Source organism: Myotis myotis, unplaced genomic scaffold (genome assembly GCF_014108235.1).
Source record: "Myotis myotis isolate mMyoMyo1 unplaced genomic scaffold, mMyoMyo1.p scaffold_m19_p_36, whole genome shotgun sequence".
Taxonomy (NCBI): domain Eukaryota; kingdom Metazoa; phylum Chordata; class Mammalia; order Chiroptera; family Vespertilionidae; genus Myotis; species Myotis myotis.
In genome coordinates this window covers 78,910-103,454 of record NW_023416342.1, presented here as the reverse complement: position 1 = coordinate 103,454, position 24,545 = coordinate 78,910, and the positions used below count along the sequence as shown (strand labels likewise).

The following is a 24,545-nucleotide window of genomic DNA, read 5'->3' as shown; positions in this document are numbered from 1 at the left end:
TCTGCACGAGGCACTTGGTTTCGGATGCATATTTTGGGATGAAATAAAGACGGGGAACAGAAATGTAGGGGTCTTGTCCCGGTCGTTATTTAATGCGCATTTAGAAGGCTGTCATCCAATCCTTCTGTTTCTGGATCAGGAAAGAGAGGTGAGAAGAGCTGAAGTCACCAGCCCACAGCCACGCAGCGACTTGTGAAGACTGCCACAAGTCTCCCTCCAGCGTTCTTTCTATGACATCCGGCTACTGTTGAACACAAGCGATTCTGCCACCCGTTCCTTTCATCCTCTCTCTCGGGTTACAAACATGGCTAGAAAAATTAAAAACCAGGCAAAGAAATGCCCACATGGGGTTGGCAACCCTACTAATCCTGCTGACAGCCACCCAGCTGGGGACCAGCTAGGACCCGCGGCAGCCTCCAGATGAGGAGACCGAGGTTAGGAGAAGTTAATAACCACTCAGGGCACACAGGATCTAAGGGGCAAGGTCAGGACCTGAACCTAGGTCTGTCCGGGTCTAGAGGCGTGGTTTTTACGATACCATGCTGCCCTTGGACATGGTCGCTTCTTGGCTTTCTAAACAGTTTTAATGCTGCCACCTGGGTGAACTTGGATTCCAGCTCAGGCGGAGTGTCGGGCGTCCAGCCTTCTTCAACATCTGCCCCAATGATTCAGCTGAAGACAAAGACGATCCTAACTTGGCAACACAAAACTCTAGGCAGAGCAGTGAATCTGATGCGATATGGTTAAGACTTTAAGATCTGCTCGGCCGGTGTGGCTCAGTGGTTGAGCGTGGACCTATGAACCTGGAGGTCACGGTTTGATTCCTGGTCAGGGCACATGCCCAGGTTGCGGGCTGGATCCCAAACAGGGAGTGTGCAAGAGGCAGCCAATCAATGATTCTCTCATCATTGATGTTTCTATCTCTCCCTCCCTCTCTTTCATCAATAAAAATACATTAAAAAACAACAAAAACCTTTAAGATCTAATAGGATGTTTTTAAAAAATAAAAGAAACAGATGATGAAGTTGCTTGTGTTCTGAGGCAGTAAAAACATTTGTGTCTAAAAAATTAACGGCATTAAGATTCAGGGAACCTGGCTTAATATAAATTCACACACACAAAAAAATTCAGTATTTTGAACATAAACTTACATTGGCTAACAAAGTGACATAGTCGTGAAACAAGTTAAAACAATCTTAGACTGTCCGGATAAAAACACCCAGAGAGGATATAATTCCCCCAAACCATAAATCCGGCCGGTTGTAAAAACCTGGTTTTATTTTTGGATGCCACGTTTTTTCCAAGTTGATAATGAAAGTGCAGTGTGAATTCAGGGCACGGAGGAGGGACTGGGACTTGTTGATGAGCCCATTGTCAGTGCACACAGATAAGAGCCTCCTTAGATGGAGGCCAGGCCCACGTGGGGGAAGGCAGTGTTTCAGGTGATGACAGAAAAATACCTTCCTGTTACTGATAACTTCAATGTCACAGTCACTTCGGATCCCAGTTCAGAGCCAAACAAGCCACGGGCTCAGGCCTACGTGTGTTTCTTCTGATCTCATTCTCTATGTTCCACTTGCATTTTAATTGCCCGTAGCTCTGATTCCTTCTCTGATTAATATCTGGCCACTGTTTTATAGCATACGCTAGAATTCACTTTATTTCACTTTACTTTGTTAAGAATGTACTTCAAATCCTTTGTAGGATGAGGTGAAGTTGGTTTGATTAGTTTAATATTTACCAGGCCTTCAACAATTGAGAGAACTGAGTATTTTTAGCTGGAAAACACAAGAGATGTTTTCAAAGCTGAACAGTCTTTTTTTTTTTTAATTCTTTATTAGTTAAGGAATTACAAATGTGTACTCATCCCCCCCACTAAACCCCCATCCTCCCCCCCCCCCCCACTCATGCTCTCATCCCCCTGTTGTCCATGTCCATTGATTTGGCTTATACGCATGCATACAAGTCCTTTGGTTGATCTCTTCTTCCCCTTGCTCCCTCCCTCCCCTACTTTCCCTCTGGGGATTGATAGTCTGATCGCTGTTTCTCTGTCTTTGGATCTGTCCCTGTTCATCAGTCTATGTTGTTCTCTATACTCCACAAATGAGTGAGATCATGTGGTATTTATCTTTCTCTGACTGGCTTATTTCACTTAGCATAATGCTCTCCAGTTCCATCCATGCTGTTGCAAAAGGCAAGAGTTCCTTCTTTTTTACCGCACAAAGCTGAACAGTCTTACAGAAAAGAGAACAGGTACAGATTTCTGTGGCCACAAAGAACAAAAGCAAGACAGCGTGTGAACATTATTGGGAGGTGGATGAAACTGCCTGGGGTAAACATTCTGGAAGAGCTGTGGAAGTCTTAAGGAGGAACAGGTTGCCCCTCGAAGCTTCAGCGTTTCTGTCCCTGTCACCACCTTTGAACAGAGGTTGGGGACAGTCCACCAGGGAGGGGAGGCCGGATCAGAGGACATCGGAAGCCTCCTGGGTCTCTGAGGCTGTCGTAAGTACACACCCCAGCAAGGAAAACAACATATAGGTTCATAGAGCCCCACATTACCATCGATGACAGCAGCGATCATCAGAACAGCAGTAATGGCCATAATGACACAGTAAGGGCTTGGCAGCTCCTTTCATCTGGGGCCTTGTCAAGGGACATCAGGTGTAAGTATTACTTCTCACCCCCATTTTGCAGATAAGACAATTAGAATGTTTCAACGTGAAATAACACAGAAGGGTAATGAAATCGCCTAAGCTGACAGTAAGTCAGCAAAAATTAAGGTGTCCACTAGTTCAACCACTGACTGTAGTTAACTAGCAAATGTGGGCTGGTAAGTATGACTGAGTTTGATCTTCTGATGTGTAGCGAGATGTCACGCTGCTAAACGCTGAGGGGCCCAGTGAACACTGACTGGCCTCTGGAATTCCCTATTTTATACGAGGATGCAGGACCCTCAGGGCTCTCGCTCCGCCCCACACTTGCCTTACTCTTCCCGACCAGCTACTTCATGGCCAGGCCCATCGCCTCGGCAGCTGGGAGCTCACCTCTCCACAGCTTCGCAATCAGAGAAAAAAGGGATCTTTTTTCTTCCTGCAAGTTCTAACTTGAAAACTCCTGGGAAAGGATGCCAATTAGCCTGAATCACTCCTACCAAGAACTGTGGCCAGAAGAGGGTGAAACACGCCCCCCCCCCTTGGCGCTATGCCCATGCTGTGGTTAAGTGATCTGGCTCTATGACTGAAAGCAGAGGACAAAGCAATACACGTCCACCACAGGTCTTTTCTCAATTGAAGGAAATGACATGTATATTAGCCACAGTGCCAAATACATTCTCACCAGCTTTATCAGAAGTCTACATAATAAATAATTAGGTTTTCTAACTTCCTAAGAGATTACTTAATAAAAAAGATTATAACCTGCCCTAGCCGGTTTGGCTCAGTGGGTAGAGCATCAGTCCGTGGACCCAAGGGTCCCAGGTTCGATTCTGGTCAAGGGCACGTACCTCGGTTACAGGCTGCTACCCAGCCCGGCCCCTGGTCAGGTCTCGTGCAGGAGGCAACCAATCGATGTGTTTCTCTCACATCAATGTTTCTCTCTGTCTTTCCCTCTCTTCCACTATGCCTAAAATCAATGGAAAAATATCCTCGGTGAGGATTAGCTAACTAACTAAATGGATAGATAGATAAATAAAATTGTAGTTTTATCTTATTTTTGGGTGCTTTTCTCCCTTACTTTTTTTCCCCTTCTGAACGATTCTTATCATTTCACAGATGACAGTTACTTTGGCCATAACACAATGGTACTTCCGGTTCCAACTGTGCGAAGCTACTTGGGACATATTCACAGAGGGCATCTGAGGTTTTTTTTGTTTTTTTTTAAAATACATTTTATTGATTTTTTACAGAGAGGAAGGGAGAGGGATAGAGAGTTAGAAACATCGATGAGAGAGAAACATCAATCAGCTGCCTCTTGCACACCGGCTACTGGGGATGTGCCTGCAACCAAGGTACATGCCCTTGACCGGACTTGAACCTGGGACCCTTGAGTCTGCAGGCTGACACTCTATCCACTGAGCCAAACCGGTTAGGGCGGCATCTGAGTTCTGACAGCGACCAGCAGCCTTCCAGGGACAGTCAGCCATGGCACCCTCTTTCCAGGGGTCTCCGCCCTCTTCTCTTGGTGACCGTACATTTCAGTTGTACAGGAAAAAAGAAGAAAAGAAGGTCTTACGGTTACATTTCCATTCTGTGACTTACCGTAGACGCTAACTCAGGTGTTGAACAACTCTACTGACTCCTATTCGGGCCACAGTATCAGACTTTACAGACAGAGGGACCAAGACAGGCCCTTCGCGGGATTTTCTACCTACATGGTGAGAAAGTTGGTAAGCAAGCAAGCAAACAAATGAGCAAAACAGTCACAGGTTGTGTTAAGTATGAGGAGAATCAAAAGGACAGTCAGTGGATGGAGGTCCACAGGGAGTCCAGGACGGCTCTCTCAGTGGAAACGAGTCGCCACTGGAGACGCAGGGAAGGGTGCTGTCGGCCAACACTGGCCCTACTGACATTCTGTTGTGGGGACTGTCTGTCCATTGTAGCAGGGGCCTCTCCCACTGGATACTGCCCTCCCTCCCCCGAAATGTGTTTCTGGCCATTGCCAAATGCCTCCTGGGAGCCCCACCCCCCACCCCCAGGCTGAGAGCCACTACTGTAGACACAGGGAATTAAGAAGGTGAAGCCTCAGACAGCATGAGACACTGTTAGAGAGCTAGGGACAGGCCATTCGGGGTCTGCAGGCCGTGGCAAGAATTTGGATTTTATTTTACACTAGTGGCCCAGTGCACGAAATTCGTGCACGGGGGGGGGGGGTGTTGTCCTTCAGCCTGGCCTGCACCCTCTCCAATCTGGGACCCCTCGGGAGATGTCCAATTGCCGGTTCAGACATCCCTCTCACAATCCGGGACCACTGGCTCCTAACCGCTCACCTGCCTGCCTGCCTGATCGCCCCTAACTACTCTGCCTGCTGGCCTGCTTGCCCCCAACTGCCCCCCCTTGTCGGCCTGCTCACCCCCAATTGCCCCCCTGCTGGCTTGATCGCCCCCTACTGGCCTCTTCTGCCAGCCTGCTCGCCCCCAACTGACACCCCCTGCTGGCCTGCTCATCCCCAACTGCCCCCCCCCCCCGGGCCTGCTTGCCCCCAACTGCCCTCCCCTGCTGGCCTGCTCGCCCCAACCTGCCCCCCACTGCCAGCCTGCTTGCCCCCAATTGCCCACCTGCTGGCCTGCTTGCCCCCAACTGGCCCCCCTGCTGGCCTGCTCACCCCCAACTGCCCCCCCTGCTGGCCTGATCACCCCCAACTGCCCTCCCCTCTTGGCCTGATCACCCCTAACAGCCTCTGCTTCAGCCCTGCCACCATGGCTTTGTCCAGGTCTCCCGGTCTAATTAGCATATTACCCTCTCATTAGTGTAGATAAATGGCAAGTCATTGAACACTTTTAAGTCGGGGAGTAACATGTCTATATTCAAAACAGACTACTCGGGCTCCTGTGTGGGAAATGGGTTTAAACCAACGAGGGTAAACGCGACCTCAGGGCCAGGCACTGAAGGAGATTGAAGAGCAGCCAGCGAGGTTGGGGCAAAGGCGGGAGAGGATGCATCCCAGCCACCGGGCTGAGTGTGCGGAGGGAGTGGTGGCCGGTGACTGCATCGTTCCGGTGACCTCATCACCAGGTCACCGCCTGAAGACTTTTCTGGAATCGCTCTGTTTAGCTCATCTTCTTGCTTAGCTATAATTTCCCCTACGAATCTTCTGTATATAATTCCAAAGTAATCATCTTGTTCTAGAACACACAGAGGCTTCCTGTCACAGCCCTACACCGGCCTTGTTTATTCCTGTTTCTAAAAATTTGCTCTTGAAGTAGCCGTGTCTCTCCCCTAACGCCCTCGAACACAACCATCGTGAACCCTGCAGGCTGAGGCTCATGCTTGATCTCCCTCAGAAACCCCCCTCCCACCCCCAACAATTCTGTTCCACACAGATGTCTCTATTCTCTAAAAAAATCAACGAAACTCCTAATTCTTCACTCCATCTGCTGAGCATGAACTTGTTAAGCATCTGTGCCAGGCACTGTGCTGGGCCCTGGAAATAAAACAATGCAAAAGTACAGTCTCAGCTCTCCAGGACCTTAGCTAGCACGGAAACAAAGCTTGTCAGCAGCAGTTTGTCTAGTATCTGATCCGAGTCAGCCATTCAGTGGCTGCTTCTCCGGCCGTGGGCCGCCCTGCCCCGCCCAGCTCAGTCCGGGCGCACCACGCCTGGAGCTGGGGATCGCCTCCTGGAATTACTCATCACTGCACCTGCTACTCATCCTTTCCCGGAGTCTGAGTTACCTTCGCTCCCGAAGAGGGGTAACAGGCGCGTCAGTGTGATGGTGCAGGCGATGCAAACTCTGGCTAGGCCTCAGCTGAACCATGAGGGGGTCCTTTTCTTTAAAAACCCTCATCAGAGGATATTTTTTTCCATTGCTTTTTTCAGAGTGGAAGGGAGAGAGGAGGGAGAGAGAGAACCACTGATGTGAGAGAGACACATCGACTGGGGGCAGGGAGTGAACCTGCAACCCATGTATGTGCCCTTAATGGGGAATCGAACCCATGACCCTTTAGTGCGTGGGCCAACGCTCTAACCACTGGGCACACCTGCCATGGCATTAGGCCGTCTTTGGCCTGCCAAGCCCATCCCCTTGTATGATCTTATGCCAGTGTGATATACAGAGATCCTTCTTTGTAAATGTGGGTCCATCCAGAAATAACTATGTTGTGTCATTCCTAACTACAACGTTTCCTGGCACCCTTGCAGTTTGGAATGTCACAACATAGGTTTTAAATGTATTTTAAAATGCCTATTTCTGTCCTAATATGCAGGACAATTTTCCATGTTTGCTTCAGATTCACCCCGACACTCTACTTGTGACCTATGACACATCCATCACTTAAAACCTGATACTTAGACATGCCAAGAACTGGCAGGAGGTGTGAAATGATATGAGTAAAATAAGTGTACAGTCAGGGTTTAGTCAAACCCCTGAGCAGAGTGGACTGCGCGGGCATTCATTCTTCCGTAATCTCCCAGTGAGGGAGGCAGATAGGGTGCGTCTATGAGCCACAGTTCAAATTATTTTTTTAAGAGTGGAGGTGGGGGCTGCTCCGTCAGTTATGTTTGCATAGAAATGACTATAGTACAATATCGAAGTTATAATAGAAATACGCCCCAAAACGATGAAAGAGGGGCACGTCTGTCTCGGAAAGTTATGAAAAGTCCCACGGAAGAGACAGGTTTGGATGGAGACCTGGAGGGTCTGGAGGGAACGGAGCCAGATCTCAGGAGCCAGGAGTGTGCAGCCAATGGGAAAGGACGCAGACCGTGAGGGGATCTGCTGGTGATGGGGAGCCGGCACAGTCCTGGCCGAGGAACCTCGCGACCGTATTTTCACGTTGGAGAGATGACTGGCAGCATGGAGGCTGGGCTGGAGTGGGACGTAACTAGAGGCTAGTCCCAGGGCGGTGAGTCAGGAGGGAGGATGACGACTCCATAGACGGAGAAGGGAGAGTACAGGTTTAAGACAGGCGGGTGTGACAGATACTGAAGGAGATAAGAGCCAATAGGATGGGATACCAGGCTAGAGGAAATGAAGGAAATACAATACAGTATGTCCTCGGTTACGTCGGAGATCTGTTCCTACGGCGCGATGTAACGCGATTTTCGCCGTCATTTGGAACCCACCTACATAAGCATCTGAGTCACATGGAGCACGTACACAGCAGGAATGAAGTGAAACAGTAAAAAAAAAATTAAAAGAAAGATAACAATTCCTGACCTTTACTGGTGATAAATAAAAAACATAAAGCACATATGTACATACGTCGAAATGATGAAACTTTTTTTTTAAATAAATGGGAGATGGTGATGTAACCACGAAACAACGTTCGTTGAGTCTAACGTAACCTGAGGACTGTCTGTGTAGAGCAGCCGGTTCTCAACCTGTGGGTCGCGCCCCCTTTGGGGGTCGAACGACCCCTTCACAGGGGTCGCCTAAGACCACTGGAAAACACATCTATAATTACATATTGTTTTTGTGATTAATCACTATGCTTTAATTATGTTCAATTTGTAACAATGAAATTGGGGGTCACCACAACACGAGGAACTGTATTAAAGGGTCGCGGCGTTAGGAAGGTTGAGAACCGCTGGTCTAGAGGAACTCGTGGATTTCTGACTTGGCCAACTGGGTGCCGGTATCTGAAACAGGGAATGAAAATGGGCTTGGTTCCAGGTGGGTGGGGAGAGACGCTGCACCGAAGTAGGAAATGGTAGATGGCGATGTCAATGTGGGGCCCAGGAAGGTACCTGTGTGAGGTCGAATGAAGATGCTGTTGCCTAGAGCAGGCACGCCAGGAGGAACATTCAACACGCGTCAGCCAGGTGGTCCCCGAACCAGGAGACGGGGGCAGTAGGGGAAGCCCAGAGGAGTGCATGGGGTTATCATTATTATTTTTAAAATGTAGAGTTTTTACCCTCCTCCTTCCAAAGTTTTAAATTTCCGGAAGGCAAAGAACCATGTCTTAAATGTCACTGAATTTGAACGCAGTGAGTGCTCGAGAAATCCTCAATTCTGTTCGAGGTGCTGTTCGTCCACATCATCCTATTTCCTCAAATAAACCTGGAGTTTCCTACGAGTGGACCTACATCAGCGCCCCGCCAGCCCCCGCTTTGGGATGAGCTCCAAGACTATTTACAACGGACGGAGGCGGCGTTCAGGCTCAAGACGCCCGCGGGTTGTCGTTTTCTTACTACAATTCCCAAGAAACAATTCACTAGGAAGCCAGGCTTAGCCTAATTCCCCAGAAAGTGGAAAGCTGCTGGGAAGCACGCACGGAGGCAGCCACAGTGTTCTTAGCACATTCTGCCTTTAGCCGGGTCAGCAGGTGTGGGAAAGCCTGCATTTTAACCGCCGCGAACCGCCGCGCCGCCGGGGATGCACACCTGCACACGGCCCGCCGCCGACAGCTGCAGGGACCGCGGACGTGCACGGGGGCTGGTGCCAGGGAGACACGCAGCTCCCAGGCTACACCCCGACCCGAAGCCCTGGGCTGGGGACTCGCCTCCCGGGCTCAGGACACTCCCCGCGGGCACCGGAAGAGCGACCTGCACGAGAGGGCGCGCCCCTCCCTCGCCGGCGCCGCCAGCCCTACCTGCAGCCACCTGGCCCGGCAGCCAGACCCAGGGCGGCGCCCGGCGCCCGCCTTCGGAAGATGCTCCAGCCCAGCCTCGGCTCTCGCGGGATCTCGCGCCCCAGCGAACCCCCGCGGGAATACCGCCCCGCAGGTCCGACCCAGGAACTCGGGCCGAGGCGGGGCCGGCTGGTGAGCGTGGGGGCGGGGCCAGCGCGAGGGGGCGGGGCGAGCGCGCGGCGCCGAGGGGCGGGGCTGCCGGGACCTGTTGATCGCAGGTGTCACGGCCCGGCCAGGCCCGGGGTGCCTGCGTGTGCGCATGCTCCGTGCGCAGGGTCGCGCTCTGGGCGGCGGAGTCCGGCCGCCGGTGCTCCAGTTCCCCGCGCGCGGCGGTGGCGGCGGCGGCCGGCGTGTCTGCCCGGTGCTGGCGCGAGGGAGAGGAGGGCGCCCTGCGGGAGAGGAAGGGCCGAGCGCAGGTAAGTCTCGGGAACGTGTCCCTGGATGGAGACCCAGCGACCTGCGACCCCGCGGCCCCCACTGGGACACCAGGCTCCAGCCCCGAGACCCCGTCCGCCCGCCACCCACTCCCGGGGCCCACGCGGGCACCTGGCCGGGCCCGAGGGCCCACGCTGAGCGGGTGGCAGCGGCGGCGGCGCTGCTGCATTGGCGGGCGGGTGGCCCGGGAGGACCCGGGTCCCGCGGGGGCGCTCGGGGCGCTGGAGGCGGGCGCGCGCCGCTGCCCCGGTACCTGCCCGGCCCCGGCCCCGGCCGCTGCCCGTAAAGGGGTCCGCGCGGCCGGGTGCCCCTCCGTGGAGACCACAGGTGACCGGACCCGCGCGAGCCCCTGGGCTGCTGGTTGCTGGGGAGCAGGAGTCACTTCCAAAGTTAATGTTTAGCTTCTGAACGGTCACCCATGGGATGTTTACCAGCGCCTTTTGCACGTCGGAGCACAGGAGGCACCTGCGCAGGTGCCGGGAGGGTCCCGGAGCTGCCGTCTGAGCGCCTCGGGCTTTGCTGCCCGCTGCGGAGTTTTCTGCATTAGCGCGAGGTCTGATCGAGGCTTGCAAAGTGCACTGCGAGGCTTAACGTGTCACCCAGCCATTTGCCAAATGTTGCTTTATCTGGGAAAAACCAGTTTGTGTGCGGGGGAGGGGAGGGGAGGTTTTCCGCAGGGCATTTTCAAGGCTGTGTTTTGAGGGATGTTCCACAGTAAACTTAGGAAGTGCTTTGTGCTGAGGGGCTCTGATTCGCTTTTAGTTCTGGCTCTGGAAGGAAAAGCACGGCTGGTTCTCAGGATTGCAAAGGAGTCGCCAGTGCCGACACAAAGTGAACTTTTGGCTAAATGGATACTTAACTGGTTAGTTTTACTCCCGTTCTTTTTTAAGTTCCATGGTTTGGGCTCTAGGCAAAGACCCTGTGTCCCGTTGAAGAGAAATTAAACACACAAAACGCGTTTTGCAAAAGCAGTATGTGATTTATCTGCCATTGTCATAAGAATTCCAAATGGACTAACTCACTGTAGGTAGGAGTTAAGTGTGGCCTGAAAAAACAAGGGTTTTTGTTTTTGTTTTACGTTTTAAAGGATTTTGAAATTAGCTGTTTGGACAGCGCGACCAGGCTCATGATGACTGGACCTAAATCATGAAAGTGATTTATTGAAATTTGTTCACAAATTAAACTCACTGGTGGTGATGTGTATTCTTTCCGACAGTGTATAAAAAAAAATAAGTGCCCAAGAATACACATTTCTTTTTCCCTATTAATTTTTGAAAAAGAGTTTTTATAAATTTTGGTAGGTGGAACTTGATACTAATAGGCAACCCATTAATATTATTGTTTCTCTAGATGGTACAAAAAGTAGGATCTAAAAAGATAGCTATTTTAACGGGGCAGGGGCACCTTTTCCACCTAGTTTACTTTTTTCCTTAAAAAGAAAAGAAAATCACAAAACTCATAATTTAGTATGTTCTGTGACTCAAGGTCTTTTATATTATTTAGTGTCAAGTAAATATTGTAAACTGAAGTATCAGGAAATAAATTTTGGAATTATATGGCTTAGAAGTTTGTTTCAGCAGGACAGAGAGTTAAATTATGAAAAGCTGATCTATTTTAAGGTGAAACCCACATTTACAAGTCACAGTCAGAGGCATTTTGCCTGCAGGAGCTGTTTGGAATTCACTGGCCTACCATTCCACAGGGGACATTGCTTTACCCTCCAATTGTCTGAAAATACGTTTGAAATCTGCAAAGTGGTAGGTGAAGCTGCCCTACAGAGACGCTGTCTTACTAAGCTACCCAGCACGTCTTCTTATTGGACAGCTGCAACTGTAAGGTGTTTCTCCATTACAGACCTCAGAGAGCCTGCAGAGGCAGCTGCCCACTGCAGCTGGCAGTGAGTGTTCCGATGCAGAGCTGCTTGGTATGCCTGGGCCCAAAAGCTTGTCAGTCTGGCCTCATGTTGCTCATGGGCTCTTGGATGAAAGGAGGAATGTGCTCATTCGTGTCATCTGTGGAGAGCTAGCAGGAATTAGTGATGACACAAACGTGGCGTTAGTGTATTATTAATTTTGTATCGCTGTAATGACTTTGGATTTTGCGTTGCAGTATGTGCGCGTAATAAGAGCAAGAAGTGGCTGCAGCCTGTATACTACTCCCACAGAGCAAATCTTCAAAGATCATATAAGCTTTAAATAACTGTATGTAAAACCCTAATCTGGCAAGTTATGAATTTTTTTAATACTAGGAATACTACATATTTAGAATATTTAGGCAAAAAGTATCTGTTGTTTGCTTTTCCAGGTTAACCTGTATCTTCTATCAGGAGTTCCTAAACTGGGCTCCATGCTTAGAACCAGAGCCTGTGGTTAGAGCTGCATTTTAACATAATTAACATTATTCTGAGGAGTCCATAGGCTCCATGAGCTACAAAAGGTGGCTCTGACACACCAACGCTAGAAACCACTGCATCCGGTTGAACAATTTTAGATTTACCGTATGTTCATATTCGTAATTTATCAGAAAATAAAATGTTATGCAACGTAAACCATATTTGAATATCTTAGCTGGTTTGATGAACAAAATCAGTTACCTGTGTTGTCATGGTATTTTTTATTTAATTTTTTGGAAATCATTACATTAGCCTTCTATTTTGCAAATATTGACCTGCAGAAAGCAGTTTGAAGAAATACTTTTCCTTTGGGATATGGAACTTTTATATTTACCTTTTGTGCTTTGCCAAGTTAGCAAACTTGTTCAATGAACATTTATTGACCGAAAAGTTGTATGCTAGGCACTAGGGATTCAAAAACCAGTAGACAGTGTGAAAATGGTCAGATATATGAGTTCTTCCTTTTCTAAGCCTCGTCTCTGGTTCTTGCCAGTCCTCCCCCAGCTGCACCGAGTTTCTGAAGATAAAAGAGTCTTTTTTCTCATACTCTTGCCTTCATGAGATGCCGCTTCTCCTCTCTCCCCATTCCCTTTTCAGCTCCCCGTGACCACACTGCGCCTGGAAGTGTGTTCTGATCCAGCAAAGGACGGTAGAGTACCTCATCCTTGCGTTAGGCACCACTCACTGCACTTGATACACTCTTTTGTTGAGGATTTATACTGCATCCTACAGGGAAGACAGATAATGAAGGGCATCTGAAGAGAGTGCAGGTCCTCTCATCTAAAACGTCAGGAGAGCAGGATGGGCCCCACGGGACGGAGTGCGGCACGGGGAGCGTTCTCAGCACTGAGACAAGGCGACCCCAATGTCAAGGTAACATTTAGTCGCTCTCATTTTTTATGGCGGCTGGACTTCCTGTTTTTTATGAATTTAAGTGGTCAGTAGGGATGTTTGTGGTTATTTTTCTGAAAAGTTTTACGGGCAGCAGTCCCCTTATCTGTGATTTAGCTCTCCCCGTTCCAGGCACCTGCACTCAACCGCAGACTGAAATATTAAATGGAAATTCCAGAAATAAACAGTTCGTGAGTTTGAATCGTGCACCATACTGAGTAGTGTGACGACATCGCGCACTGTCCATGCTGTCCTGAGGTGACTCGGCATCTCCGCTCTGAGAATGCCCCTGCCCGTCAGTCAAGCTATCGGGGGTATCACATCCACTGTCTCAGAACACAGTGCTTGTGTTCACGTCACCCTCATTTTACTTAGTGATGGCCCCCAAAGCCATGGTGGTGATTCAGACGTGCTAAAGAGAAGTCAGAAAGTGCTTCCTTTAAGTGGAAGGTGAATTTTCACAACTTAGTAAAGAAAGAAAGAAAGAAATCTGCTGCCGAGGCTGCCAAGGTCTGCGGTAGGGACTCTTCTGTCTGTGAAATTGTGAAGAAGGAAAAGAATTTGTGCTGGTTTGCTGGAGAGGGGTGAGACACATTTACAGATTAGTATATAGTTTTTCTATTTTAAAAAATTATTATTTTTTTTTTATTGAGAGAACCGCCACCTCCCACAACCACATCTCAATTACAACTAAAATACAGAACAACCATTATTCAGAACCACCTGAAATCTGACTGAATGGATGTCTTACAACTAGAGAAGTAAAGGAGAATGTGCATTGAAGCTGGTAGGAGGGGCGGGGCATGGAACAGGCTGGTCCAACACCCATGGATGGTGTTTCTTTAATCGGAAGGTGATGTCTCCAAGGCCTCCCGTGAGAAGCAGGGGATCCCAGCAGCATACCAGGCCCCAGCCCAGGGTTCCAGAGCTGGAAAGAGAAGTCCCTGTAACTTCAGGCTGTAAGAGCAGCAGGGATTGTAGCTGAGTAACAGGGAGGCTGCTGGAGACCCAGGTGTTCCTCCTAAAGGGCCGGTGAATGAACTTACATGGTCCCGATTCCTCTGAGCTCCAGAACTAGGTGGAGGCTTTGGGGGAATCCAGGGACATTTGGGAAGGACTACACCAGTAGTTCTCAACCTTGGCTGCACATTAGAATCACCTGGGAATCTTTTTAAAATCCTGATTTCTGGGCCTCATCCGGAAATTCTGTTTCTTTGTTACTAATGTTGTGGCCCCACCCCATAACAAAGAAACAGAATTTCCGGAGGCTGAGGCTCAGAAATCAGGATTTTAAAAAGATTCCCAGGTGATTCTAATGTGCAGCCAAGGTTGAGAACCACTGAACTGGACTGTCTGGCATTGCAGCAAGAATGCTGGGAAGCTTTCTCCCAGATGCGTGCTTGCAGGGGTCATTGTTCCTGTGCTGGGACATCCCGCATCACAGAGCTGACTGGTAGTCATATCTGAGTTTCCAGCAGCGTGGCCCACACTGTTGGCTTCATCCTGATGATTCCCTGAGACCCCTACCCCATCCAATTTGCAGTCCCACCCAAGCTGTTTGCAGCTGCTTTTCCACATGAATGGCCAGTCCTGGCTCAGGTTTCAGACTTTGCTAAAATCTCTTAAACAAGCAGCAGCTGGAGTCAGCATTCCCCAGACCTATCAGTGAAAGGCTAAAGACCCAGCACTAGCACCAGCCTGTCTTGCCTCACAGCTGGGCCCTGCCTGGGCAGTTCCTAGCCCAACACAAGTAGCAGCCATCTGCAGATCTCTCTGTAGCTCCTGCTGGGTGGCCCCAGGCAGTGGCTGACTTTGCACCTCCCAAGAGGCCCCAGAGCCAGTGTACCCAGTGGGCAGCTTCAGACCATACCAGATTACAATTCTACATATTCACAAGCGACACACTCAAGGGGCAGATTCAGTGAGCAAGTCCTGCTCTATAGGACAGGAGCTCTTCCACTGTAGATGCAGCTGGTCCTCACAGCCAATTGGTCTGGGGGCCAATCCCTCCCAGTGACACCAATTCCTCCCAATGATGCCAGTCAAGGCTCAGCTACAACAAGACTGCACACAGCCCACACAGGCGCACCTAGAGTGCCCAGCTCAGGTGACTGGGGAGACAGCCACTGGGCCCTACAGGACACCTACTACACAAGGCCACTCTACCAATTCTAGGAGGCATACAGCTCTATCTAATACATGGAAACAAACACAGGGAAGCAGCCAAAATGCAGAGACAAAGAAACATGTCACAAATGAAAGAAATGGAAGCAAGTAAACTACTGGATACAGAGTTCAAAATCATGGCTATAAGGTTACTCAAGGTTCTTAATGAGATCTTCAAGGGACTTAGTGAGACTTTCAGGTATTTTAGTGAGAATGTCAAAGACATTAAAAAAAAAAAAAGCCAGAAATGAAGCATACACTAACTGAAATAAAGAACAATTTACAGGGATTCAACAGTAGAGTAGAGGATTCTGAGAATCAAATCAAAGATTTGGAATGTGAGGAAGTAAAAAACACCCAAGGAAAAGAGTAAAAAGAAAAGGAATCCAAAAATATGAAGATAGTGTAAGGAGTCTCTGGGACAACTTTGAGTGTACCAGCATTCGCCTCATGGGGGTGCAAGAAGGAGAAGAGAGAGAGCAAGATATTGAAAACCTATTTGAAGAAATAATGACAGAAAACTTCCCCTATCTGGTGAAAGAAATAGACTTACAAGTCCAGGAAGCACAGAGTCCCAAACAAGAGAAACCCAAAGAGGCCCACACCAGACATATCCTATATAAGAAAAGACTAATATGCAAATAGACTGAAGGGCGGAACAACTGAACAACTGGTCGCTATTATGTCAGCTGTGGCGGGATGGTGGAGCAAGTGAGCGGGGGCTCCAGACCAAGGTGGGGCGCCAAACCAAGGCGGGGCACCAGTTGCTGTCATCGGGGCCAGCCGCTGGTGATTACTGAAAATTCTTTGCTCCCGCACACCGCGGTCCTGCCTGGTGTTCGTACCTGCTGCAGGTGCCTGCCCTGTTCGCACCTGCTGCCAGCGCTGGAGCTGCCGCTCGCACCCACTGCTGGCGCCCGGCCCTGGCCCCCATCGCTCAGCGCCATCAGCAGGTACGAGCAGCAGCTGCCGGCCCTGACAGCCCCTCAGGGCTCTTCACCTCCTCCTGCTCCTGAGGGATGATCAGGACCGGCAGCCACTGCTTGCATCCACTGCCAGCACCCGGAATGGGTCCCGATCACTCTGCGCCCTCAGTGGGTGCAAGCGGCGGCTGCTGGCCCCAATCTCCCCTGAGTGCTTCTCCACCTCCCCTGGTCCTGAGGGGCAATCGGGGCAGCTGAGCCGCTGGTGCTCACTGACAGCGCTGGCCCCAATTGCTCCCCACTGTCAGCATGTGGGAGCGGTAACGGCAGGAGCGGGGCTGCCGGCAGACAGGGGACTGGGGGCCTTGGCGGGAGCGGCTGGGCGGGGGCGTGGAGGATGGGCCGAGACCCGCCCTTTTGCCTACCGCAGCCTCACAGCCCACAGTTCCTTTCAAGGTGCACGAATTCGTGCACTGGGCCCCTAGTCATTATTAAAATGCCCAGGGTTAAAGATAGAATCTTAAAAGCAGCAAGAGAAAAGCAGTTAGTTACCTACAAGGGAGTGCCCATATGAGTGTCAGCTGATGTATCAACAGAAACTTTGCAGGCCAGAAGGGAGTGGCAAGACATACTCAAAGTGATGAATAGCAAGGACCTGCCACCAAGATTACTTTACCTAGCAAAGCTGTCATGTAGAATTGAAGGTCAGATAAAGAGCTTCACAGACAAGAAAGAGCTAAAGGAGTTCATCACCACCACACCAGTACTATGTGAAATGTTGAAGGGTAGTCTTTAAGAGGAGGAAGAAGAGGAGGAGAAGGACAAAATATGAACAATAAAATGGCAATAAATACATATCTATCAACAATTGAATCTAAAAATCAAAATAAATGAATAAGAAATCTAATGAACAAAATAAACTGAAGAATAAAATAGAATCAGGCGTAGAAACATAGAACAGAATGATGAATATCAGAGGAAAGGTGGGTGGATGGGGAGGAGAGGTGGGAAAAGATTAACTAAAGACCTTATATGCATACATGCATTACCTAAGGACACATGCAATAGGGTGGTGATGGCCTGGGGCAGGGCAGGAATTGGGCAGAGGGGGAAGATGGGGGGGAAAAGAGGGACTTCTGTAATACTCTCAACAATAGATTTAAAATAAAAAATACATTTTTATTGATTTCAGAAAGGAAGGGAGAGGGAGAGAGATAGAAACATCAATGATGTGAGAGAATCATTGATCAGCTGCCTTTTCCTGCCCCCCTCTGAGGATCGAGGCCCCAACCCAGGTCTGTGCCCTGCTGGGAATTGAACTCCTGGTTCATGGGTCGATGCTCAACCACTGAGCAACACCAGCCGAGCATATAGTTTTTCTATTTTATTAGTTGTCTCTTACTGTGCCCAATTTATAAATAAAATTTTATTCTAGGTATGTGTGTATAGGAAAAAACACAGTATATGTATGTGTGTGTGTGTGTGTGTATAGGGTTTGGTACTATCCATGGTTTCAGGCATCCACTGCTGCAGATGAGAGGACCACATAGGTTGAATTTTCTAAATTAAATCTTCCCCGTTGCTTACATGATGATTTGAGTAGCTGCCCGAGTATTTCGGACGCGTTGCCTCCTGTTGTAATTCAGTTCTCCTTCTCCAGTCCAGTTTGCAACAATGTGGTGGTGATTCCACTTGAAATGAAACATTCACGGTTTTTTGTAAATTAGAATTTTTTGCATGTTAAGTTTTCATAGAGTAATATACAGCTCTATAAATGAAATTGCTTATTTTCTACTAAGAATGACTTATCAACAAATTTTAAAATTTAGAAATTGATACTTTATTATACAGTTCATCAGACCCCCCCTAAATCTGGATAAAGGCCATGGTCAAGAGTGGTACAGCAGCTTCAGGAAATGGAGAAAGATGGCAACGTGGGATATAAAATACCATGTAGTACAGCTTTTCCTTTATTCAGATGTTTATGTTGTTAAAAATCACTTACATCAAAGACCGTGTTGCTGCTGTCATTATAACGCTTGCATTGCTGAATGCCTGCTGTGTTTGGGTGTTCATTAGGTCTCTTACCCATGGTTTATGAGTCTTACAAGACCTCTGTGAGCCTTTCAGAGAGATTGTGAGGGCAGCAGCTGCGGTGCCTGTAATGCTCCGTGGTTGAGAGCTGTGCTGTGTTGCTGGAGCCTCTCAGGTGGAACAAACAGCTGGGGATCCTGAGTCGGAGCGTGGATTCCCTGCTTGTCAGGGCCCATCGGGGACCCGCCAGACACTTCACACTCCGGCTTCTAAGCTGCTCAGCCTGCGTGGCCCACTCTTGCCCTCTCTGGGGGGCCCCGCCCATCTCCAGGTGAGCAGGCCGTGTGATCCTTGAGGGGTGCCCTCCTGCTGGGTCCTGTCTGCAGCCTGAGAGCACCACCTCCGTCAGCCTAGTCCTGGCCCGGCTCCGCTGCCGCACGGGGACTTGACGTGGACCCTTCGTGCCTCGGTCTTAGGTGGGAACACTGATGGCAGAGGGCGTGGTGATGGAGGTGTCCCTTTACTTCCCGAGTTTTCACTCAGTAAGAAAGAGGAGTAAGAGATGCCAAGATGTTGGTTCTGAGCAATTGAGGGTGAAGTCAGAGCTGAGAAGGGGGAGAGGGGAGGCAAGGCCGGAGCCCAGGCTGGGGCTGCGCCCGCAGAGCCATGCGCGGGATGCCCGCGCGGCCCCCTCTCTTCAGAGCCGTGTCTCAGAGGTTGTCCTTAGCGCTTGTGTCCCATATGCAGGGTGCACATGCAGGCTCGTCTCAAGTCACTTGTGGAAACGAGCTTGTGGGGGAGGTCACAGCACAGTCCTCTGTTATCACAAAGACAGAGCAAAAAGTGCAGGACATTGAAAGTTACTTAAAGTTCCCTGTTTTTGTTGGTGGTGGTAGAGTATTTCCTTATTCTTATGTAATCTTATTTTTTATTTTTGTTTTAGAAATTTTCTAACACAGTCTTCTCCAATTCCTCCATATGTAGTGACAACAGTTTTGTATGTCAAAGGGCATCTATTCTTCAATTAATATCTTCCTTACTATAATTTTTCCACATGTATCATTTTTGTTTTAATTGTATATTTGTGTGTGCATACACTCCTAACTCATGTGATGCTTACATGTGATGAATATACATGCTATCATGCACGTGTTTTCCATGTTTATCCTCTAGCTCGGCTGTCCACCCCCATCTCAGATGCACACACACTGCTCCCTGCTCAGAGGCTCATAGAAAGCATATATACTTCCCCACATATTATCAAAGTGGGGTCATGTTACATTTCTTCATTTTTCCCTTGTCACTAAAAACAGTTATATTAAGTCCCTATTTATGGATGTTGATTTTGTTTCTTTCCTTAGTCACTACACCTACCTAATATATCTCAATGAAGTACTTTTATGTTTGGAGCATATATTGTCAATATTGTTTTTTATTAAATATTGAAGTGTGCTTGTTTTATATATATATTTATTTATTTTTATTGATTTCAGAGAGGAAGGGAGAGAGAGATGGAAACATCAATGATGCGAGAGAATCACTGATCAGCTGCCTCCTGCATGCCTCACCTTGGGGATCGAGCCCACAACCTGGGCATGTGCCCTGATCAGGAATTGAACCATGACCTCCTGGTTTATAGGTTGATGCTCCACCACTGAGCCACACCATCCGGGCCTTGTTTTCTATTTTATTAGTTGTTGTCAGGCAGATAGTACACTATAGCCACATGGTATATAGTATAGTTACATTCTTTTTATTAGTCAACAATATATGTCCGTTTATCCCCTCTTGCAGTGTTGCTTTAAGTTTTGCCAGCCTGACGGGAACAGAGTAGCTCTTACTGACTTTGCAGCCCTCTGTGTCGGGTTCCTAGACCCCTGGCCCTCCTTTCAGTGCCTGTGTGGGAGTCCTCAGGGTATTGTTGACTCATTGCCACGCTGTGTTCCCCGAGAAGGGACCTAAGGGACGCAGACGGAGAAGGGTCATGGGCGGAGGTCTGGTGGGAACCAGGCACCAGCACCCAGTAGTTTTCTCCCAGTGGAGTCCCTCGGGACACACTCGCTCCTCCAGCGAGGCATTGCGATGGCACAGAAAATGTCCTCATCAGAGGCGGGAGCGTTCCGTGGTGGCACACAGGCACCTCCGTCTAGGACAGAGCCGAGTGCCAGGCTTGCGGGAGGAAGCAGGGGTCTGGAGAAGCCACACTGCTGCTAGTTCAGGTGCAGAGACCACTTACCAGCCACTGGGCTGGGAATCCTCCCGAATCGAATCCTAAGCTCCCAGAGCCAAACCCTCGAAAGCAGGCTTTCCCAAGGAGAGCGAACGCTAGCCTGCTGTGTGGTCTTTTCTTTCTGTAAAAAGTGGCTTTTATTGAAATACTAGAGTCCCGGTGCACGACATTCGTCCCCTGTTTGGGGGGGGGAGGGGCGTCCCTCAGCCCAGCCTGTGCCCTCTCGCAGTCCAGGACCCCTCAGGGGATGTCTGACTGCCGTATTAGGCCTGCTCCCGCTCAGCCAGAAGCAGGGCTCGAAGGTGGGAGAGGCTCCCACCACCACCACTGTGCTTACCAGCCATGAGCCCAGCTTCTGGCCGAGCGGCACTCCCCCTGTGGGAGTGCACTGACCACTAGGGGGAAGCTCCTGTGTTGAGCGTCTGCCCCCTGGTGGTCAGTGTACGTCATAGCAACTGGTCATTCCATGTTTGGTCGATTTGCATATTAGCCTTTTATTACATAGAATAATTTATATACCATACAATTCGCTCATTTAAAGTGGATTTTAGTACATCACAATTGTAGGACGTTTTCATCACTTCAGAAAGGACCACTGTACCGTACCTTCAGCTGTCACTCCTCGCCCCCACCACCACAGCCCTCGCTTTCCTATCTGAGCAGCCACTAACATGCTGTCTGTCTGGATTTCTGGGCTCTGGACATTTTGAGTGAATGGAATCATGTGCCATGTCGTCTGTGGTGACTGGCTTCTTTCACTCGGCACAGTGTTCTCAGTGTCCTCCATGTTCAGCTGTAAGTCCTTCATCCCTTTTCATGGCTGAATAATATTCCACTGCTTGAATACACAGTGTTTGGGAAGTGTAAGCTTTGATTCACATTAAGAGCTGAAAATTCTTGTTTTCTGCTAGTTTCATTAGTTTTAAAATGATGTCGCATGATAACACCTACAAAAATGCTTTATGCTGGATATTGTGCAAATTTTATCCCCTTAAGTGGGACCAACTAATCTCTCTCACTTATTGTCAATGTGCAAAACTATTTTATCTTTTTGATTGTAGTTGACACAGTATTATATTAGTTTCAGGTGTACAACACAGTAATCCGGCATTTCTCTCTCTTACGAGTGATCATGCTAAGTCTGGTGACCATCTTGCACTGAATGGATTATTACCATGTTATTGAGTAGATTCCCTGTGCTATGCGTTACCTCTGGGACTTATTTTAGACCTGGAAGTTTGTACCTCTTAATCCCTTCACCTTTTCGCACATGGCCCCTCTCCCCTCCCACAGGCAACCATCAGTCTGTTTGCTATAGGGTTTGGTGTCACATTGATATTTAAACAATTTTTAATGGTAAACTATGTTTTCATGTTCATATTAGAACATTAGTTTTAATCTTTTTATGATTATAAATTCAACATTTCAAATATGTATTCACTGTTTGTGTTCAAATAGTAAAGTAGGGGCTTTCTTGATTAGCCTTTCCCTTTATGTAAGCAGTGTTTCTCTCTGTTGTAAAGTTGCTTTGCGGTCATGTGGATGTGCAATATGGAGTCAGTCACTTTGATAAGTTCACCTGGGAGAGAGAGAGCCTTCTTTCTTACCAAAAGGCCGTAAGGAAAACGAACAACCAAAGGAACCGTGTCAGATGCCAGTGTTACATCGTTTTCAAAACATCAAGACAATGGCTTGAACTTTAAAGAAAATTTGTTCATCAACATTATTTTTAGCAGTTTAAGAAAATACCTTTTTCATCGTAAGCGATTAAATCTCTTTTAAAAGTAACACATAAAAACATTTAAGGCCTTGTTCAAAATAGCCTTCCTTTTTCGTTTTCAGAACTTCATGTTCATGCGCCCTGTTTCAGTGGACAAAGTCCTCCCAGTTTGCGGCCGCAGGAAAGCGATGGACGCGGATGCTCGCAGAATTGTCGGAGACTGCAGCGCATCCCAGTGGACACGTCAGGATAGCACCCGTTGCAGCGTCGTCTCCCACGAGCATCCCCCGCTCAGCCTCCACGCCCACAGAGCCGCGTGAACATGGCGTGGGTGAAGTTCCTGCGGAAGCCGGGCGGTGGCCTGGGGAAGGCCTACCAGCCGGGGAGCCTGCTGTCGCTGGCGCCCACCAAGGGGCTGCTCAACGCGCCGGGCCAGAACAGCTGCTTCCTCAACAGCGCCGTGCAGGTAGGCCCGCTCCCGGCGGGCGCTGGGCGGGGAGGCCCCTCTCCTGTGTTTCCACTGCACGTTCAGAATGGAGGTAGTGACTGCAGTGACCTTGTCTCACTTAATGGTGGCAGCAGTATGTGGGCTGGGCACTTCGGTTATTATAACAGAAGGAATTATTTTTTTCAGCAGGATCATATATTACTACGATATGAAGATATCATTTGATTTATAGTCCCTACTTAGTAAATTAAGAATATGTTTCTCAAATACATAAAATAGTTTTTGAATCAGCTAATTTCCTCCCATGCCGCCTACATGCACACACATCCACATACTTTTTAAAAGGAAATCCAGTAGGATCCCCACAGACAGCATAAAAGGAAGCAAGCCATCTGTGTCGAAACGAGCTGGGGTTTTAATCTCAGTTCCAGCTTCCTCACCCCCACTGTGCCGTAGCCCACCTCTGTGGGTGGATTCATGATTGGGACTCCACTGTTTTTGTTAAATTGGAGGTTGGTCCATTTTGCTTCTGTCCTTGTTGCAGTTCTTGTAATTAACAAGTATGTGTTAGCCTGCTTTTCTGTCTTAGATAAATGCCCTTATGTGTGGTATGGTTTCTGTTCCCCAGTCCCAGCTTTTGTAGGATCTTGTGTCCTTCCGACCACTACCAAAGAGGATTTAGAATGTTAGGCTGTTACTCTGTTGACCTCAGAATGTACCTTCGAAGAATTTATTGAAAATAAACCACTTTTCACATATTTTCCATTGCTACTTTTCCCTCCTGACAGCTCAGAGTAGAAAGACAGGTACTGGTTGGTTAGCCCCTTAGTTAAATGAGCCCATCGGGACTGCTCAGACATCCCAGCAAGGACACGCACAAGGGAAAGGAAATGGAGAAGTGCCCGATAGGATGCACTTTTTAAATGAGCATCCGTGACCTTCCCATGAAGAGGCTCTGCACGTCCTACGCAGCTGGCCTCGCGGGTGCTGGCATCCTGCGTGCAGCCCGCGTGGCGTCTGCTGGCACCTCTCAGCGTTTCCCGTGGCCCAGGCTGTCGGCCATGAGGTCTGGAGTTCTTGTGTGTCCGGGGAAAACTCAGCTTCGTTTTGTTGGTGAAAGATGCTTTCACCACTAAAGGCGTCTGAGTGGCCTGCTTTCTCTTCAGTTCTGTGCAGCTCTCGCTCCCTCTCTTTGGCTCACGTTGTTTCTGATGAGAAGCTGTCGTCTTACCTGTCCCTCTGCCCACGTCCTCTCCTCTCTGTCCCTGGGCGGCACAGTGGTCGTGTGGTACTTCTGCATCGCCCTCGTCATGTGTCCTGTAGTGGGTTTGCTGAGAACTGGTTTATAATTGTAACCAAATCGGGAAACTCTGACCATATGTCTTCAGGTTTTCCTGTCCCTCCTGTGGAGGCTGCACGTACGACACACTGGCGGCTGTGGCGGGAATGACAGCGGCAGGGCAGTTGGCACTCCTTGCCTGCCAGCTCTGCCCGGCACTGCGCTCCCACTTTAAAGGTCATAGCTGAGTGCTTGGCCCTTACCAAGAGCCCTGCGGGCGAGGCAGCCACGGTGCCCCACGGCAGCGATGTCAGTTTTCTCAGACCGACTTTAGGTTCTGGACTGATTTATTTAAACAAGTACAGTCGTGTCCCCCCCCCCCCCCCCGTCTTTTAGTAGCAAATGATGACTGGATAGTTGTAGCCAAAGTATTGGGGTTATTTCTAACTGCTCTTCCTACCGGCTGCACCCCGTCCCAAGCCAGGCGCCCTCCCCTCAGTGTGGGGGGAGAGGCGGCCTCTGCTCGCCCTGTCTTCTCGCTCACCCGCTCTGACCCACTTGCTGCGCTCTGGTCTCAAGTCCAGTTGTGTTTCCTCTGAATTTCACTTCGTTCCAAGTATTACGATCACTTCCTCTGTCGTGTCTGCCAAGTCCCCGCAGTACCGCGTGTCCTGCTCATAGAGCCCTGGCCTGAGGCCTCCGCTGCCTGCCCGCGCTGCTCAGGCTCCCTGGGCGCCGGA

At 49.2% G+C, this 24,545-nt stretch overlaps 1 protein-coding gene and 1 long non-coding RNA gene across 9 annotated transcripts in view; one reads left to right on the top strand and one right to left on the bottom strand.

The window, feature by feature from the left end:
• Nucleotides 1-9,420, bottom strand: part of LOC118652965 — a 43,981-nt gene extending 34,561 nt beyond the window's left edge. The window contains exon 1 of the long non-coding RNA XR_004966736.1: nucleotides 9,249-9,420. This is a non-coding gene — a long non-coding RNA (uncharacterized LOC118652965). The remainder of the gene's footprint in view (nucleotides 1-9,248) is intronic.
• Nucleotides 9,421-9,481: 61 nt separating this feature from the next.
• USP53 (ubiquitin specific peptidase 53) overlaps nucleotides 9,482-24,545 on the top strand; it is a 50,146-nt gene continuing 35,082 nt past the window's right edge. For 3 of the 8 annotated variants that reach the window (XM_036303279.1, XM_036303278.1, XM_036303275.1), the window contains exon 1: nucleotides 22,258-22,544. In XM_036303279.1, the coding sequence (XP_036159172.1) occupies nucleotides 22,401-22,544 (144 nt within the window). In that variant the 5' untranslated portion in view covers nucleotides 22,258-22,400. Of the gene's footprint in view, nucleotides 9,704-12,711; nucleotides 12,988-20,785; nucleotides 22,118-22,200; nucleotides 22,545-24,545 lie in introns of those variants that run through there. The other 5 variants (XM_036303274.1, XM_036303273.1, XM_036303276.1 and 2 more) reach the window with 5 other exon arrangements.